The sequence below is a fragment of the Chrysemys picta genome, chromosome 4, assembly GCF_011386835.1.
Source record: "Chrysemys picta bellii isolate R12L10 chromosome 4, ASM1138683v2, whole genome shotgun sequence".
In the NCBI taxonomy this organism is placed as follows: domain Eukaryota; kingdom Metazoa; phylum Chordata; order Testudines; family Emydidae; genus Chrysemys; species Chrysemys picta.
In genome coordinates this window covers 106,527,020-106,542,546 of record NC_088794.1, presented here as the reverse complement: position 1 = coordinate 106,542,546, position 15,527 = coordinate 106,527,020, and the positions used below count along the sequence as shown (strand labels likewise).

Here is a 15,527-nt window from a genome sequence, read left to right as displayed (position 1 = left end):
ATTGTGAAAAAGTATATTACTGCTATTTATTTTAAATTGTTTGATTCTTGAACTTTTTCCCCTAGAATGGGAAATTACTTGATCTTTCCTGACTGCCTTTTGCATTCTGAAAAGGCCTGGTGAACAGCAACTCTTTCCATGACTAGTCATATCCTACTTGATGAAAGGCATGAGCCACAAAGTTCAAATTTCCACAAACTTTGGAGTGGAACATATCATAACATCTGAGATAATGGTTCAGACTAGTCATTAATACTAGTGTATAGTGTGTGGATTCCTTTTCAATGAATCTTTAGTTGCTATAAAGCAACATATGCTGAGGATCTTGTAGTATTGGTCATGTGCATGTTATGCAGCTGTGCTTGTACATAATGAAATTTATTGTTCACACCCATACAGTTAGTAGAGTCTGGGTTAGTTCTAAATAGACCGAGAAAATGATATGTCAATAGCAAGACTCCTTCCTGAAATGTGTGATATAAAATTAATCTTGACAAGCCCTTTTGCTTCGGTCTTGATTCTGCTGTGTTGTCAATTTCTTGTTAATGAGTGGCTGTTCTCAGTAAATAAATAAGAGCAACTAAAATCTTGAAAACCTACAGTCTTTGAAATGTTCTGCTGAAATGTAGTCATACAAAAATTATCTGCTATCTTTTTCTACATTTCTGTTATGCTTTAATGGCATTCTGGTATTCAGAACATTCAATAAAAATCATATTCAACCATAATTCAATAGCAAGTCAATCCTTGTTTTTATAAAGGTCTTGGCTGATAATAAATTTATGAAATCAAGGTTTCATAATAGATTTTGGTTTTCAGTATTGAATTTTGGATATAGGACAAGATATGAGTTTTTGGCAACATGGAGGTTTGGAATAGTTAATGTTCAGAAATGTGGGGTTTACCTCTGGTCCTAGATTTTATTTATTCTCATAGCAGAAATTAAAATGCAGTAAACACTGGGGCTGTGAGGCCTTTTGGGGAACCAGAAGAAAATTCCCTTAAGCTATTGGCTCTCTGCTATTAATGGAGGAAATGATGCAGAGTTATGCTTCTAAATGAATCATTCAGAGTAGGTTGAACTAGCTACCCTTCTGAATATTCTGAAAGGATTGAATTCTAAGAATGGAGAACAAATGAGGAGGAGGAACTACAAAGAGAGGCTCTTGGGAAATATTGGGTTCAGGTAAAAGTTATGCCCTCGAAAGAATCAGTTTTGGTTTAAACTATTTTGACTTTTATTTTGATTTATTTTATTCTGGGTAGTTGTGCATGAAGAAAACAACTTGCGATTTGGGACACTGATAGTTTCTGTTGTGTCTAAACTCTTTCCTGGGATTTGTTTTGTTTCATTCATAAGTCAATGTCACTTTGGTTTGACCTCGGCCGTCCCAAAAAGATTATGTAAGAAACAGAAGATAGTTTTGGTCCATTTGCCTTTTTATTCTAGCTCTAGGTTCTCCAACAGAAGTGGAAAGTGGTGACTCTGAGGAGAGAGATGAACTTGTTAAAAAGTTCATCTTGCAAAGTCGGCTGTAACTTTTCAAGTGAATAATCGTAATAGTAATAATTTAGTTTCTTCGTGGAGACATGTCCTATAAAACAGCTTTTGGTGCTACCAACACGTACTAATATCATCAGGACTACTTTAACCCTAAAGCTCAGTAACATGTAATCTACCTTGAGTCTAGTAACATGACCAAGCTATGACTGCAGAATATCTTGAGACAAAATTATTGTCCACCTTATGGTACTAACTGAAATAAGTAATCCATGGAAGGAGCAGCCTGGTCATCTTCGAGGGCTAGTGAGATTAGGTGCTGCAGGAATCTTAAAAGCCACCACATACTTTCTACAGTTTTCCATTAAGCTGTTAAAGGCTAGCACTTACAGGTCAGTAATGTGTTTGAATTCCTTCAGTAATCAGTTGTGTTCCTTTCCTTTTCGGTGTTTTTAAAAATATAGATTTCACCTCAGTAGCTTCAGTGGATACTACCCAAGAAGAGGAGGGAACTAAAGAAGATGATGATGTGTTAACCTTTGAAAGTGATGAGAGATCCCACCCTTTCACTAATCCAAAATGGTCCACTAGAGTTTTTGCTGCAGAGTGTGTTTGTAAAATTATCAGCCACTGTGAAAATGCAGGCAGGGCACATTTTGACATAACGCTGGCTCAGGAAAGGAAACAAAGGGATTCAAGAGGTATGTGTTAAACTAACTGAGATACCGAGAGAATTTTATAGAATGCAAAGAATACTTAACATTTATGTTTTAACATTTGGTGACTTAAGTGAAATTCATTATAGATTTCTTCATAACCTCTATTGCAGCCTTTAATTAAAATGATTAGAAGCCTGTATTCATTCAGGTACAGAGCAATGGTAAATTAGTCATAATATTAGCATATAATTGCAGTGTTGACACTCATTTACCCAGCTGTTGTAGCATGACATGCAAATAGGGTGTCATTGTTCCTATAGAAAACATTGGCAACTAGAAGCGATAACTGGTGCCTCTGTACTGCAACACAATTTTGTAATCTAGGAATATCCAAGAAAACTAGTGTCACTGCTCTGTTTATTCCATAATCTGCATAATTACCGATGAACACACCATTAATTTTCTGTGCTTCCCCATGCTGATCTGAAGATGTTGATGCCTCAGAATTTCTATGGAAATTTGCTTCAAATATAGAGGTTTTTATTTCCTTCAAAATTTTACCTTAAAATGGAAAAATATTGGCTGATACCATTGCATGATTGGGGAATAGACAAAAGGTGCTGGTTTGAAAGCAAAGGGAACTCCTCACTGTAGATGCTCTGGGGAGTAAAGGCTCCTGTTTAAGATCCACTATATGGTAGTACTCACAAGTGATATGCTACTGGGTATAAACAACTCCTTAAAGGAAATGCAAGCTCCCTTAGCATATGGTAAAGTAGAAAATGTTTGAATGCTTTGGGGCCCAACTATGTAAAAATAGAAACAATTGCATCATCTTTAATATAAATTAGACTTTAGAACAAGTTTGTTTTTATTAAATGATTTTTTCTTTTGTCCCCAGGTGACTTTTTGGTTTTGCATTTAGCTGACTTGATCCGCATGGCTTTTATGGCTGCCACAGATCACAGTGACCAGCTCCGTCTTTCAGGGCTTCAGACATTGTTAGTTGTTGTTCGGAGGTTTGCATCTGTTCAAGAACCAGAGTTTCCTGGTCATGTAATTCTGGAGCAATATCAAGCCAATGTAAGCACCCATTGATTATAAAAATTTTATATAAAAAATGGACACCTTGATAACGAAGAGAAAATTTTCAGTAGCTAGTTCTGTAATCAGGGTTCAATTTGTCACTGAAACTGTTGTATTTATTTTCACTTTAGGGTTGAAATTTTCTGTGCTTGCTTAGACCAAAGATTTTGGGTTTGAAAGCAAAATCTGTTTTGTTTTTGAACGTGGCAAATGAAAAAGTGGAGACGTTACGTTGTAATTTTTTAAAATAACATTTATAGGTGTGCCCAGAATACAAGAGAGAGGTGCATTTCAAATCTAAGGAAATGGTAAAAACCAAAAAACTGTGCTCAAGTAATTCAGGTTCCCATATTTTTACAACTTCAAACTTAATGAACATAGTCCTCAGTGAGGAAAAGTCACTGGATAGCTCTGATCTACATAAATAAGAAGTCTTGCAGTGTCCCTTAAATCCTTATTATCTAACCATAACACAAGCAAACAAATATTCAACCCTCCCTATCAGTGCTAACCCTCACAATCCTCATTTCTCCAAAAGCCTGTGAAAATAGACGGGCTTCACAGTGACCTGAAGATCAACAGATTCGGGCTACTTCAGACCGAGGGTGTGAGAGTAAGTTCCAAAGACGCTCTCCTCCCAGAAGCCTATCTTCTCCTTTAAACTGAGGGAGCTCCAACCAAAGGACCTCTGTTGAGTTAGTGTTGCATGGAGGGGGAGGCAGATAGGAAGCCATTTAGGGCTATGTAAGCTATAACCAACCCCTTTAAGCTCCACTTGGTAATCAATAAGACAGACACTCTACATTTACACTAGTGCTTTGTTATCTAGTCATAATGAGATATTCCACTTAATAAATAGGTTGCTGTGTTCTTGCTTGATTTTTGGTTTCCTAAAATATTTTATGATTTAGTTTCACATAGAGGTCCTTTCAGTCATCTACTCTTGAGGTGACAAAAGTGTGGGCTGCAATAACAAGGTCCGTTTATGAAAGAGAAAGTTGAAACCTTCTGCCTATTGTTGATGAAAAACACTGTCACGGTCATTTCTCTGGCCAACTAATCTAATCAAACTCTCACACTACACTGCACACCCGCATCAGAAATAACTTGTATCCTATCTTAAGGCACAGATATAACTTTTGCCATATTTTTCAGTTTGTATCCCAATCCACCAGCATCACTAATTTTATCTGGGTCGATCCTTGGCCAACTTCCATACTCAAGTCTCTAGCAGACATTACATAGGGCACTTAATACATCATCTGGGCTGATAGAAATGAACACACACAACTTTGTGTTACCAGAAAACTTAAGGCTTTGTAGCCCATTTCTCCTTCTTAGCTTGCCCTGATAGTCCTCTGGATGAGTGGTGAGAGACCCCGTAGAATCTCACATTGACATGTCCAGCAACACCCAGCAAGAAAAGAAATTGGCTATCTATTCCTGCCACATAAGACAAATCAACAATACTTTTATGATCAATGGTATCAATGACCACTGATAGATCTGATAATATTGGTATGGGCACCTGGTCTTCATTTAATACGCTGAGGATTTCATCTAATGATGTAACCAGCTTTAGCTTTCTGCTATACTCAGGTCTCCTCATAAAATGATAGGCGTCCAGGAGATCTGAAACAGTTAGATACCCTTAGAGTTGTGTCACCACAACCTGTTCAATAATATTTAAGCAGAAAGAAAAGAAGATCTAGGACAACCATTTGGCAAGATTTTCAACATCAAACAATAGCTTCTTGAGGAAAACCCACACAGAATTCCTTAAAGGAAGCCAGCAGCTTGCTCCCATTCAGGAAGGAGTTACCCATTTCCACTTGTTATAAATCCAGCTCCTCTCTATTGGACTGCACCAGCCAAGATGGGCGTAGGTGTGAAACACACAGGCTCTGGTCTGAAATACTCCCCATATTTCTGCTACCACAGAAAGTTAAACTAGCAGAAATTCCATCTGGATTATCTGTCCACAACAAATTTGAAGATAGAAACTTTACAGATACCCTGGAAACAAATGAATGCTCATTTGTATCCTGCACAGCATTACTTAAGACTTCAGAAAAAATCTTTGACACAATCAGTCATTCAGCATGAGATCTGCGTAGCAAAATTTGTAGTGAAATTTGATCTTTGGCTGCAAGAAGCATTTCAATATCTGGGTCTATAGAATGAATGGTTTAAGCAACTAGCGGGATACTTTTTCAATAGGAATTTGGTCTATAAAATAAGTGATTTTTAAAAAGGGAATTTTGAAAAATTTGCACAATTTAATGAATGTTTCAGTTCCTTTGGGGGGTGGAAGGGAGTTAAGATGAGCACCTTTAGCGTCAAAATACCAGCTTTCAAAGGATCCAGTGTAAGGGAGAAATTTGAAGAAGAATTTCCTAACTATAGAGACCAGTGCTTAGATCAGGTTTTATCTGTTGTTTAATAATTTTCTTATAGTAGTGCCCAGAGGCCTCAGTGAGCCTCGCCCCATTGTGCTAGGCACTGTACAAGTTCATATATACATTCCCTGCCCCAAAGAGCAATGCATCTCAATTTTAAGTTTTCGTACACAAACTTAAGTGCAATGTATCTTAAGTTCCTCTACAAGAACCTTTTGAATCATCAGGGAAAATTTCTCTTCAGTTGCCTTCAGTGAAAGTAGCCCTCAGCACTAAGGATTGGTGAAATCCATGTGCCTTGATCAGTGTCACTCCATACCTTGTTCTTTGTGAAATGAGTGGGGTTTGTGTTCTGTCTCTTTTACTCCCACAGGTACACAAGTTAAAATCTGTTTGTGCTAATTATTCATATTGTGCTGCTTTCTTTTCCTTAAACCCAACTTCCCCTTCTTATTAAGTGTCTTTAGGCCTCTCAAGGTTTGGAGTAATGTTTTGTTAGGTTTGGGAAACTTTTTATCAGGGCAAGAGTTCAGGGAGGAAGAAGTTTTCTTTGTTCTGGTTTTAAGACCCTAGCAAACAGGGGAAACAAGCCTCAATCTCACTGTCTTAAAGAGGAAACCATCTCTTTTATGGAAAAAGCATAACTGTTCTGTCAGATTGCTCCTCAGTCTCCCCTTTTTCTACCCTCCTCCAAACAAAGCCTCTTCATGCCCATCACTGAGGTATCTGGCCACAGAACCAGGCTGTATCTGTAAGACAGCAACATCTTGGGATTCCAAGTAATACCTGGTAGCTAGCTACTAGAGAGAACAATACAGTTCTCCAACAGGAACATAACTAACGTCTAATCGTTTTCCCAATCAAATCATGGTGTAAATAGAAGGGAACTGTATAATGTATAAGAAAAATTGAAACAGACCATTATTTTGTTAAGTGTTGAATGATTTCTCCTTAGGTTGGAGCTGCACTTCGACCTGCCTTTGCTCCAGAAACGCCGCCTGATGTCACAGCAAAAGCATGTCAGGCAAGTGTTTAAAGCTAAAACTTTCAAGTGAGACCCTCTCTTAAAAAATAATCTCCTCTAATGGATACATACATAGATTTTTAAAGCCAGAAGACTAGTCTGATCCTGTACATCACAAGCAAGAGGATTTCCTCCAGTTACCCCTGTTTTGAGTCCAATAACTTTATGCATTGTCTTAAAAGTTCTTCTGAGCAAATTATGTATCACCTTTTGCCAAGTGAGCCTTTAACCTCACTCCCTGTGAAAACAATGGAAGATGGCAGCCATTTTGAGAAGAGCAATTCTTTTTTGAATTCTGTGTGTCAAAATATTATTCATCAGCCTGTGCTGAAGAAGATTGACATTATTCTTCATAAACGACAAAAAGTTACCATTATTCTAACAAATTATTTTCCAAAACTATCACTTACTCTGGATCCATTCAGCGGGGAGGGCAAGATGGGGTAACTCTGCTGATGCACAGGCAAAATTAGGGAATAGGAGGGAGAAGGAACTGTGGGTGTGTTGGAAATGTTGAGGTCACAGGAGGGAGGTGCAGAAGTGGAGGAAACTAGCCAGCATGCTCTGGCTGGTTTCCACGGCCCTGAGTTGGATACAGTAACCAGAGTGTATTCAACATTAATTCCAGTTATTCCATTATCATTAGTCCCAAATTAAAAATACTGTACCTGACTGGGGAAAAAAGCTTGTTTAGTAACTTTACAGATAAAATTGGACTATCTAAATTACATTTTTTCATGTGATCACACTTTCTATTGTACATCACTAGGTTTGCAGTGCCTGGATAGCAAGTGGTGTAGTCAGTGACCTTAATGACCTTCGAAGGGTTCATCAGTTGCTCATATCATCCTTGACCAAAGTACAAGCTGGAAAAGAAGCACAAAGTCAGTTGTACAATGAAAGTGCCTCAACTATGGAGATATTGGCTGTGCTCAAAGCTTGGGCAGAGGTTAGTAAATTAGATTTATAACAAGACTCTTGGTAACTGTGTGATGAGAGTATTGAGCTGTCCTTTCAAGCATAATGAAATAACTTTATACAAATTACAATGATAAGTTTGCTATTCTGTACTGAATTTACACACAACCAAATGCATGAACATCTATACACTCAGTTTGTGATAGCAAAACATGCTTTAAAATAAAAATTAAATGTAGTCACAGCGGTGCATTTTAAACCTTATAAAGTAGTAAACTTTTTAATATTCCATAGTGATTCAATGTCAATTTTATATTGAGATGGCTTGGATACTTGTGGTTGTCCACTGTAGTTATCTACGTTGGATATACATCATTCACCAGTGAAATTGTAAATTTAATTGGCATTTAATTTGTCACAGGGAGGCTCTGTAGGCAAACATGTCTCAGGCAAAATATACACATTTCTCATTGTGTGACTGCCTGCAAGTTCAGTTAGGCAGTATGGACTTACGCATGTGATCTCAGTGAGTTGGTAAGGTGGGCTCATTTGAACAACATACATTTTAATACAGCCAAAAGTGAGGACATACAGCTGGGAATGAAGAAATATAGATCACACTTACAAGGTGGGGGACTATGTCCTGCAGTGCTGTGATACTGAAAATAATTTAGGGGTAATAGTGGATAACCAGTTGAACATGGGCTCTCAGAACAACGTTGTAGCTAAGAGGATAAATACAATAATTGGATATAGAAGCAGGGGAATGTTGACTAGAAGCAAGGGGATGGTATAACCTCCGTACACGGGATTATTGAGACCATTACTGGAATGCAGTCTCCAGTTCTGGTGTCCACACTTGAAAAAAGATGTCAGTAAACTGGAAAGGGTTCAAAAACAGCTACATGAATGACTACAGGTCTGGAAAACATGTCTTATAGTGAGAGACCCAAGCAGGTCAGTCTGTTTAATTTATCCAAGAGTAGAGTAAGAGATGGCTTGATACTGGTCTACAAGAAACTACATGGGGAAGACAGTTGATAATACACAGCTCTTAAATCTATCAGGAAAAAGGATTAATAAAATCCAGTGGTTAGAAGCTGAAACTAGAGGTAAGAAGGGCCATACTGGGTCAGACCAATGGTCCATCCTGTCTTTCAACAGTGGCCAGTGCCAGATGCTTCAAAGGGAGTGAACAGGAAAGAGCAATTTACTGAGTGATCCATCCACTATCATCCAGTCCCAGCTGCTAGCAGTCAGAAATTTAGGGACACCCAGAGCATGGGTTGCATCCCTGATCATCTTAACTAATAACCATTGATAGATTTATCCTCCCATGAACTTATTTAATTCTTTTTTGAACCCAGTTATGCTTCTGGCCTTCACAACATCTATTGGCAATGAGTTCCACAGGTTAACTGTGTTATGCGAAGGAGTACTTCTTTTGGTTTGTTTTAAACCTACTGCCTATTAATTTCATTGGGTAACCTCTGATTCTTGTGTAATGTGAAGGGGTATATAACACTTCCTATTCGCTTTCTCCACACCATTCATGACTTTATAGACCTCTATCATATTCCCCCTCAGTCATCTCTTTTTCAAGATGAAAAGTTCCACTCTTTTTAATCTCTCTTCATTTGAAAGCTGTTCCATGCCCCTAATCATTCTTGTCCTTCTCTGTATGTTTTACAATTCCAATATCTCTTTTTTTGAGATGGGGTGACCAGAACTACATGCAGTATTCAAGGTGTGGGAGTACCATGGATTTATATAGTGACATTATGATATTTTCTGTCTTATTGTCTATTCCTTTCCTAATGGTTTCTAGCATTATGTTGGCTTTTTTTCACTGCTGCTGCACATTAAGCAGATGTTTTCAGAGAACTCTTCACGATGACTCCAAGATCATTCTTGAGTGGTAATTGCTAATTTAGACCATCAGTTTGTATGTGTAGTTGGGATTATGTTTTCCAATGTGCATTACTTTGCGTTTATCAACATTGAATTTCATCTGCCATTTTGTTGCCCAGTCACTCAGTTTTGTGAGATCCCTTTGTAATTCTTCGCAGCCCACTTTGGACTTAACTATCTTGAGTAGTTTTGTATCATCTGCAAACTTTGCCACCTCACTGTTGACTAATTTTTCCAGATCATTTATGAATATGTTGAAAAGCACAGGATCCAGCACAGATCCCTGGGGGACTGTGCTACTTACCTATTTCCACTGTGCGAACTGACCGTATATTGCTATCCGTTGTTTCCTATCTTTTAACCATGGATCTTTTACTGATCCATGAGAGGATCTTCCTTCTTATCCCACGATGGCTTAGTTTGCTTAAGAACCTTTGGTGAGGGGCCTTGTCAAAGGCTTTCTGAAAGTCCAAGTACATTATATCCACTGTATCACCCTTGTCCGCATGTTTGTTGACACCCTCCAAGAATTTTAATAGATTGGTGAGGCATGATTTCCCTTTACAAATGCCATATTAACTCTTCCCAAATATCACGTTCATCTGTGTGTCTTATAATTCTCTTCTTTCTTTACTATAGTTTTTACCAGTTTGCCTGGTACTGAAGTTAGTATTTTCCAGGATCACCTCTGGAGCCTGTTTTAAAAATCAGCTTTGCATTAGCAATCCTTCAGTCATCTGGTACAGAGGCTGATTTAAGTGATAGGTTACATGCCACTGTTAATAGTTCTGCAGTTTCATATTTGAGTTCCTTCAGAACTCATGGGTGAATTCTATCTGGTCCTGGTGACTTATTACTGTTTAATTTATCAATTTATTCCAAAACTTCCTCTATTGATACCTCAATCTGGGACAGTTCCTCAGATTTCTCTCCTAAAGAGGTATGGGAATCTCCCTCACATCCTCTGCAGTGAAGACCAATGCCAAGAATTCATTTAGCTTCTCTGCAACAACCTTGTCTCCCTTGACTGCTCCTTCAGTACCTTGATAGTTCAGTGGCCCTGTTGATTATTTGGCAGGCTTCATGCTTTCTAATGTAATTAAAAAAATTTGTTTTTAGTTTTTGTGTCTTTTGCTAGTTGCTCTTCAAATTCTTTTTTGGCCTGCCTAATTATATTTTTACACTTGACTTGCCAGGACGTATGCTTCTTCATATTTTCCTCAGTAGGATTTGGCTTGCAATTTTTAAAGGATGTCTTTTTGTTTGTACCCATCTCTTTTTTACTCTGTTGTTTAGCATGGTGGTGGGTTTTTTTGGTCCTCTTAATGTGTGTGTTTTTTTTTTTTTTAATTTGGAGTACACATATAGTTTGCGCCTCTATTATGGTGGTTTTAAATAGTTTCCAAGCAGATTGCAGGCATTTCACTCATGTGCATGTTCCTTTTAATTTTCATTTAACTAGCTTCCTCATTTTTGTGTATTTCTCCTTTTTGAAGTTACATGATACTGTGGTGGGTTTCTTTGGTATTTTCTCCACTACAAGGATGTCAAATTTAATTACATTATGGGCCACTATAAAAATATAACCAAAAGCATGAATGTATTAACAAGGGTAAATCAAGTAGGAGCACAGAGGTTACATTACCTCTGTGTTTGGCACTGGTATGACTGCTGCTGGAATACTGTGTGTGGTTCTGGTGTCCATAATTCAAGATGGATGATGATAAATTGGAGTGGGAACAGAGAAGAGCCACAAGAATGATTAAAGGGTTGGAAGACGTGCCTTATAGTTAAGGTCCTGTGTCAATGTTTGTTCACTGCAACATCACAGGAAAGTGTTTTTGAATTTCATGCACTGACTCTAAGTTCTGTTCTCCCCGCCCTTCCCTCTCCAACTGCTGCAATTTTTCCAACAGTGGGGAGACAGAAGCGGGCCATTCCAGCTTCTGCCTCCTTGCCAAGGCTGCAGCTGCTTATGGAGAATTAGCAGGCTGGTGCCATCCTGGAGGAGGGTGGTGAGCCGGGAGGGGTCGATGTCTCACCATGTGGTGCCGTCTAGCCCAGCTCACTTCACACTAAGTCCACCACTGCTATTTCCCGTTTGTCTGGCCAGTAGGGAGAGTGGGGCAGTACTCGCAACGCGTAGCTATTAGGAGCCCCAGACCCATCCCCTCACCAACACGACTGGGGGGAGACACTGCAGCACCAGTCGGCAAGGAGCTGAGTCCAGAAAGCTGAGCCCAGGATCACCACTTGGAACATGAGCAAGTGTGTGGGGGGTGGAGGGTGTGGGGGGGGGGGGGGGGCGTCCTGCCCTGAAATGGTGTCGGTGGGGGGAGGCCTGTCTTAGCATGAGGGAATTGGGATGAGACCAGGATCCATCCTCCTCATGCCTCAATCTCCCCACCAGGGCATGGATGCCTCACACACTTGTTTGTACTCCAGATCCTGGTCACTGCTCTTTGACAGCTGATGCTGCATTGCCTCCCCCTGGCCTGCCTGGCAGCAGGGGTGGGTCAGCCTGGGCTGGGTCAGCCAAGGCTCCTAATTACCACACATTATGGTCATCTTCCTCCCTGCCAGTCAGCTGGGCAGGAAGCTAACCTCCCACAACCAGCCAAATTAGCCCCAAACCATGATTTTTTTTTTTTCAACAGAAAGGAGGCGGAATCAGGCATCTCTGCTCCCCCCCTCCCCTTGGAAAAATCACAGTAGTGAGCTAATTTCATTATTTCTGTGCAGTCTGTGAAATCTTGATTTACACAGGGCTTTTGCTTACAGTGAAATACTCAAGCACTCAATTGATTTAGGTTCTCAAAAAGAAGGTGAGGGGTAACTTGATCACAATGTATAAGTGTCTACAGGAGGACAGAAATTTGATATTAGAGGGCTCTTCAATCAATAACAAGCTCCAATGGTTGGAAGTTGAAGCTAGATGAATTCAGAATAGAAATAAAGTGCAAATTTTTAATAGTGAGAGTCACTAACAGCTGGAACCACTTACCAAGGATTGTGGTGGATTCTCCATCACTGATAATCTTTAAATCAAGACTGGGTATTTTGCTGGAAGATATGTCCTAGTTCAACCATGGCTATTAGACTTGAAGCAGGAATTAATTCAAGGAAGCTCTATGGCCTGTGTCGTGCAGGAGATTGGACTAGGTGATCACAGTGGTCCCTTCTAGCTTTAAAATCTATAACTGTTGCTCTGTCTCTCAATCTTTGAACAGGTTTACATAGTTGCAGTTGAAAAAGAAAAAAACCAAAGTGATGCACACACGCAAACTTTGACCATCACAAACTCTACAGATGAAAGCTACAGAGATTTTACTTCGTCAGCCGATGGACTTCTGGACCTAGTCCAGGCGGACCTTGGGACCCTAAGCAAACTCTGGCTTGCTGCACTTCAGGATTTTGCTCTCTTAACTTTGCCTTCAGAATATGCCTCTCAACTTCCGGTTGAAGGTATGAAGGCACCTGTGTACTTTTATTCGTGTTCGATATAATTTGTGTGTGTGTGCTTAATAACATCTCAGATGAATTGTGCCTACTCACAGTATATAACTTTTTCACAAAAGAAGATGTAGTTGATACAGAACCAGCACACTATAATTTTGCAGCTATTTACTACAAAATCAATGACTAAGTTTAGGATAGAGTTTTCTCTGGGATGGAGTAGTAGTGGATTTTTAAGATGACAGGAAGAAAAAAGACTTAAAGAAATGTACTTGATTCTACTTGCTTTGTTATTGATAATTTTATTTATTAACCACAACCCACCAGGTCAGCTCTGGCTGTGAAACAATTAAGAAATACAATGAAATGTTATAAAACACAAATACCATTATAACAACAGAAAAGAATCCCAAACCTGTAAGAGAAATTATTTACATTGGAAAATAGTCACATCATTTAAAACTCTGACTGTTCTTTTTTTGTAGGTGGTGCGTTCTATACTGCGGAGACAATTGAAAATGCAAGACCACACTATCACAACTCCTGGGCTCTAATTCTTTACGCTACAGCATTATGGCTCACCAGCACAGGTTTCCTTGTGGTTGATCCAGATGAAGGAGTAACTAATCTCTCTAGACCTGTCACCCCAACTACAATGTGTCAGGATTCCTCCTCCAGGGCTGCAGTGAAATCTCCTGAGGATGTGAATACTGACATATTTCATCTTATCTTGGGTTGGTTGATGAGCGTGTAATCTGTCTGGATTTTAAATTATAAACAGTCATTTTAGTATAAATAATACTGTTGACACTCTGTAATGCTTTGGTTGTCTGCTCTTAATTGTGTTGGTGAAGAATTGATATGTTGGAAGTACCTATGGCAAGAATTGGTTTCTGTGTTGGGGACAGAATTGCTTCCTGTCTTTCTGATTATGCTGGGAAAAATATCCAATGCAAGGTAAACAGAACACATGCCAATTTACTACTGTGCTCATAAACCTACTAGTGCTTCTGCTTTGAGCTTAGGAACAGATTCAATTTTGTAATTCAATGGTGTAATTACAAGATGACGCTACTGACTTGACTGGAGTTACTCTGGAATATGGCCCACAGTTTTAAATAAGTTTTTGTTTAACCTGGCAAAACATAGACGCGGCATCCGAGGCCCAAGAGAAAAGTTTCATTATTTCCTTCAGGTCTAGGGTTAGCAGGCCCAGGGTTCATATAGACTTCTTTACCACATTTAGCTAGTGAGGTGGGGTTGGTAAATACATGATTAACTAAAAACTTCAGCCTTTTTGTGAAATAAAAATACTAAGTCTGAGATAGCCTTTAAGTTTCTAAGCTATTATTACAGTTTCTCTGTAAACTCATCCTGTCATGTAAATCTGTATGTCAAGCGTTCACATACTACATTCCAGGTTCTCAATTTCGTACGAAGGCAAAAATTCTGTTGGGTGCCTATAAGAATTTTCCTCCTAATTAGTGGACCCAGATCTCAACATTTTCATCTTCTATCTCTGTGATTTTTGAAGCTGATTATTATTTATTTCTGTTCTATTGCCCAGAAGTTTGTCTGTTCATCATTATCTTAGGCCTGGTCTACACTCGGGGTGGGGATCGATCTAAGTTATGCAACTTCAGCTACATTATGCTGAAGTCAACATACTTAGACCTACTCACCGCGGTGTCTTCACTGCGGTGAGTCGACTGCTGCTGCTCCCCTGTCGACTCTGCCTGCGCCTCTCGTGGCAGTGGAGTACAGGAGTCGACAGGAGAGCGCTCGGGGGTAGACGCGATAAATCGACCCCCGCTGGATCGATTGCTGCCCGCCGATTCGGCGGGTAGTGTAGACATATCCTTAGATTCTGTATATACATAAAGGAAGACAAGGTCTATAATGTTAATTTAGATGGAATATAGGGTCCCAAAGATGTTACCATAACACAGTCACTGTTCATCATTAAACAATGTTAAAAAGGCCTGTTGTTCCAGGAGATGGTAGGGGTGGCAGTCATGATGATGAAGCTCACTCCAGTGGCCTCCATCTTTTCTTCCATACTTCCCCCAAAGTCTTTCTTTAATGACCCAAAAGGGAGTGATGGGTGGGATAACCGATTTTCTTATTTTGCCCATCAGTTAGGCCTAGTTTCTGACACACTAATTTTGGTTCATTAATTTCCGGACCCACCTTTTCTTGTTTACCATGTATGATCTCAATGTGGTCCTTGAGTTATATCAGAGGGCCTTTTTGTTTGGACTACTCCCGGGGCGGCGGGGCGGGTTTGGTCTGGTTTTCTTGCACCTATTATAAATTCTTTGTTAAAAATAACTTGACCTACTTTTCGTGGTTAATTCCCAAGCAGGCAAGAAGTTATAGGCCCAATTGTTACAAGTCCCTGCCCAAAATGTTTACAACTGAAGATTAATTTGCTTAGGCATACAGGAATATAAAAGATGCATATGCTATTTCCATGGCTTTTCAGCACATTGACAGCGTACTTGTCTTGATTTACAAAATTACTTTAAATAGGTTTTCAGTAAAGCCTGTTTTTGTTTTTTCTCCTGCCATTT

The 15,527-nt window shown here is 39.3% G+C and overlaps 1 protein-coding gene across 10 annotated transcripts in view; it reads left to right on the top strand.

Moving 5' to 3' along the window:
- The window catches only part of HEATR5A (HEAT repeat containing 5A), a 119,552-nt gene that overhangs the window by 84,818 nt on the left and 19,207 nt on the right, over positions 1 to 15,527 (top strand). For all 10 annotated transcript variants that reach the window (XM_065595418.1, XM_065595420.1, XM_065595423.1 and 7 more), the window contains 6 exons: positions 1,966 to 2,202; positions 3,062 to 3,243; positions 6,601 to 6,669; positions 7,439 to 7,618; positions 12,729 to 12,963; positions 13,440 to 13,688. In XM_065595418.1, coding sequence (XP_065451490.1) covers positions 1,966 to 2,202; positions 3,062 to 3,243; positions 6,601 to 6,669; positions 7,439 to 7,618; positions 12,729 to 12,963; positions 13,440 to 13,688 — 1,152 coding nt within the window. The remainder of the gene's footprint in view (positions 1 to 1,965; positions 2,203 to 3,061; positions 3,244 to 6,600; positions 6,670 to 7,438; positions 7,619 to 12,728; positions 12,964 to 13,439; positions 13,689 to 15,527) is intronic.